Source organism: Papilio polytes, unplaced genomic scaffold (assembly GCF_000836215.1).
Source record: "Papilio polytes unplaced genomic scaffold, Ppol_1.0 DF822289.1, whole genome shotgun sequence".
NCBI lineage: Eukaryota > Metazoa > Arthropoda > Insecta > Lepidoptera > Papilionidae > Papilio > Papilio polytes.
The window spans coordinates 3,717,490-3,718,498 of record NW_013526915.1 but is presented as its reverse complement, the minus strand read 5'-3'; the positions used below and the strand labels follow the sequence as shown (position 1 = coordinate 3,718,498).

General features: G+C 42.5%; 1 protein-coding gene across 1 annotated transcript in view; it reads right to left on the bottom strand.

The window, feature by feature from the left end:
• Positions 1 to 272: 272 nt before the first annotated feature.
• LOC106106212 (collagen alpha-1(XIII) chain) overlaps positions 273 to 1,009 on the bottom strand; it is a 42,521-nt gene continuing 41,784 nt past the window's right edge. The window contains exon 10 of the mRNA XM_013286761.1: positions 273 to 349. Coding sequence (XP_013142215.1) covers positions 273 to 349 — 77 coding nt within the window. The remainder of the gene's footprint in view (positions 350 to 1,009) is intronic.

Here is a 1,009-nt window from a genome sequence, read left to right as displayed (position 1 = left end):
AGGTCCCCGCCGGGCGCGCTTTGCGGGCAGGCGTCGAGCAGTCGACCAGTCGGCGCCCGTTGTGACTGTCGTGTCTATTTGTAACGCGCCATATAACGATTATGAACTCTCACTATTTCATGCATATTTTCAAGTACACGGTACGCGGCTATCCACATCTGCTCATAGAGTATAAAAGAGTTTAAATAATATGAATTATGACCGTCTATGACCATGATTAAATTATTTAACCAAATTTACCTGCTTCCGGAGGCCTGGCGGGGCGCAGCCGGCTAGCGCTGAGGAACGCCGGACGGGTTAGCGGGTAAGCATTGCCTCGGCTCTAACGCGTTAGTTGTCATTTGTACCGCTACCGCAAAGTGTCTACAGAACAAAACTGTTAACTGTGCAAATTTCCAAGCCATGCGACTGCGCGTGCACCATGCAACGATCCCGCATCCCCATGCGCAAGCCTCATAGCAACCGCTGCTACGAGAAAGGTCACCACCGTGCCACAAGCCAAGTTTTATAACAGACGTCGTTTATTGGTAGAAGAGCAATGTTGTGTGCTTATTTGGTTTTACCAGAAGTTAAATATGTACAAATCTATATATTAAGTGTAACTATATGCTTGAGTTCGAAAGGGAGCAAAACAAGAAGAATTAAGATGTTTTTATAAGAATCAGTTGTAACTACGACTATATATATTTACTATTCGGTAGTATTAAAAAGCACATTAATTTTTCCGACTGAAGTATTACAAATAATGGACTACTAGTCGACATTCATTTATGTAGTAAAGAAATTAAAAATATTTTTTTGCCTGATGAAGAAGATTCATCAATTATTTCTTATCGTATTCATTTTGTTTAATAAGAAAAGTAAGGAGACACAAATCGATACCAAGGATGGTTACTATCTGGAAGACTTCGAAAAAGCTATCGATAAGTCGCGATAAGAAAATAATTCTAAGTGATAGGCGAGTAGGGTGCGCTGCGGGAGAGGCAGCGGAGGCAGTGGGGCAGTGGGG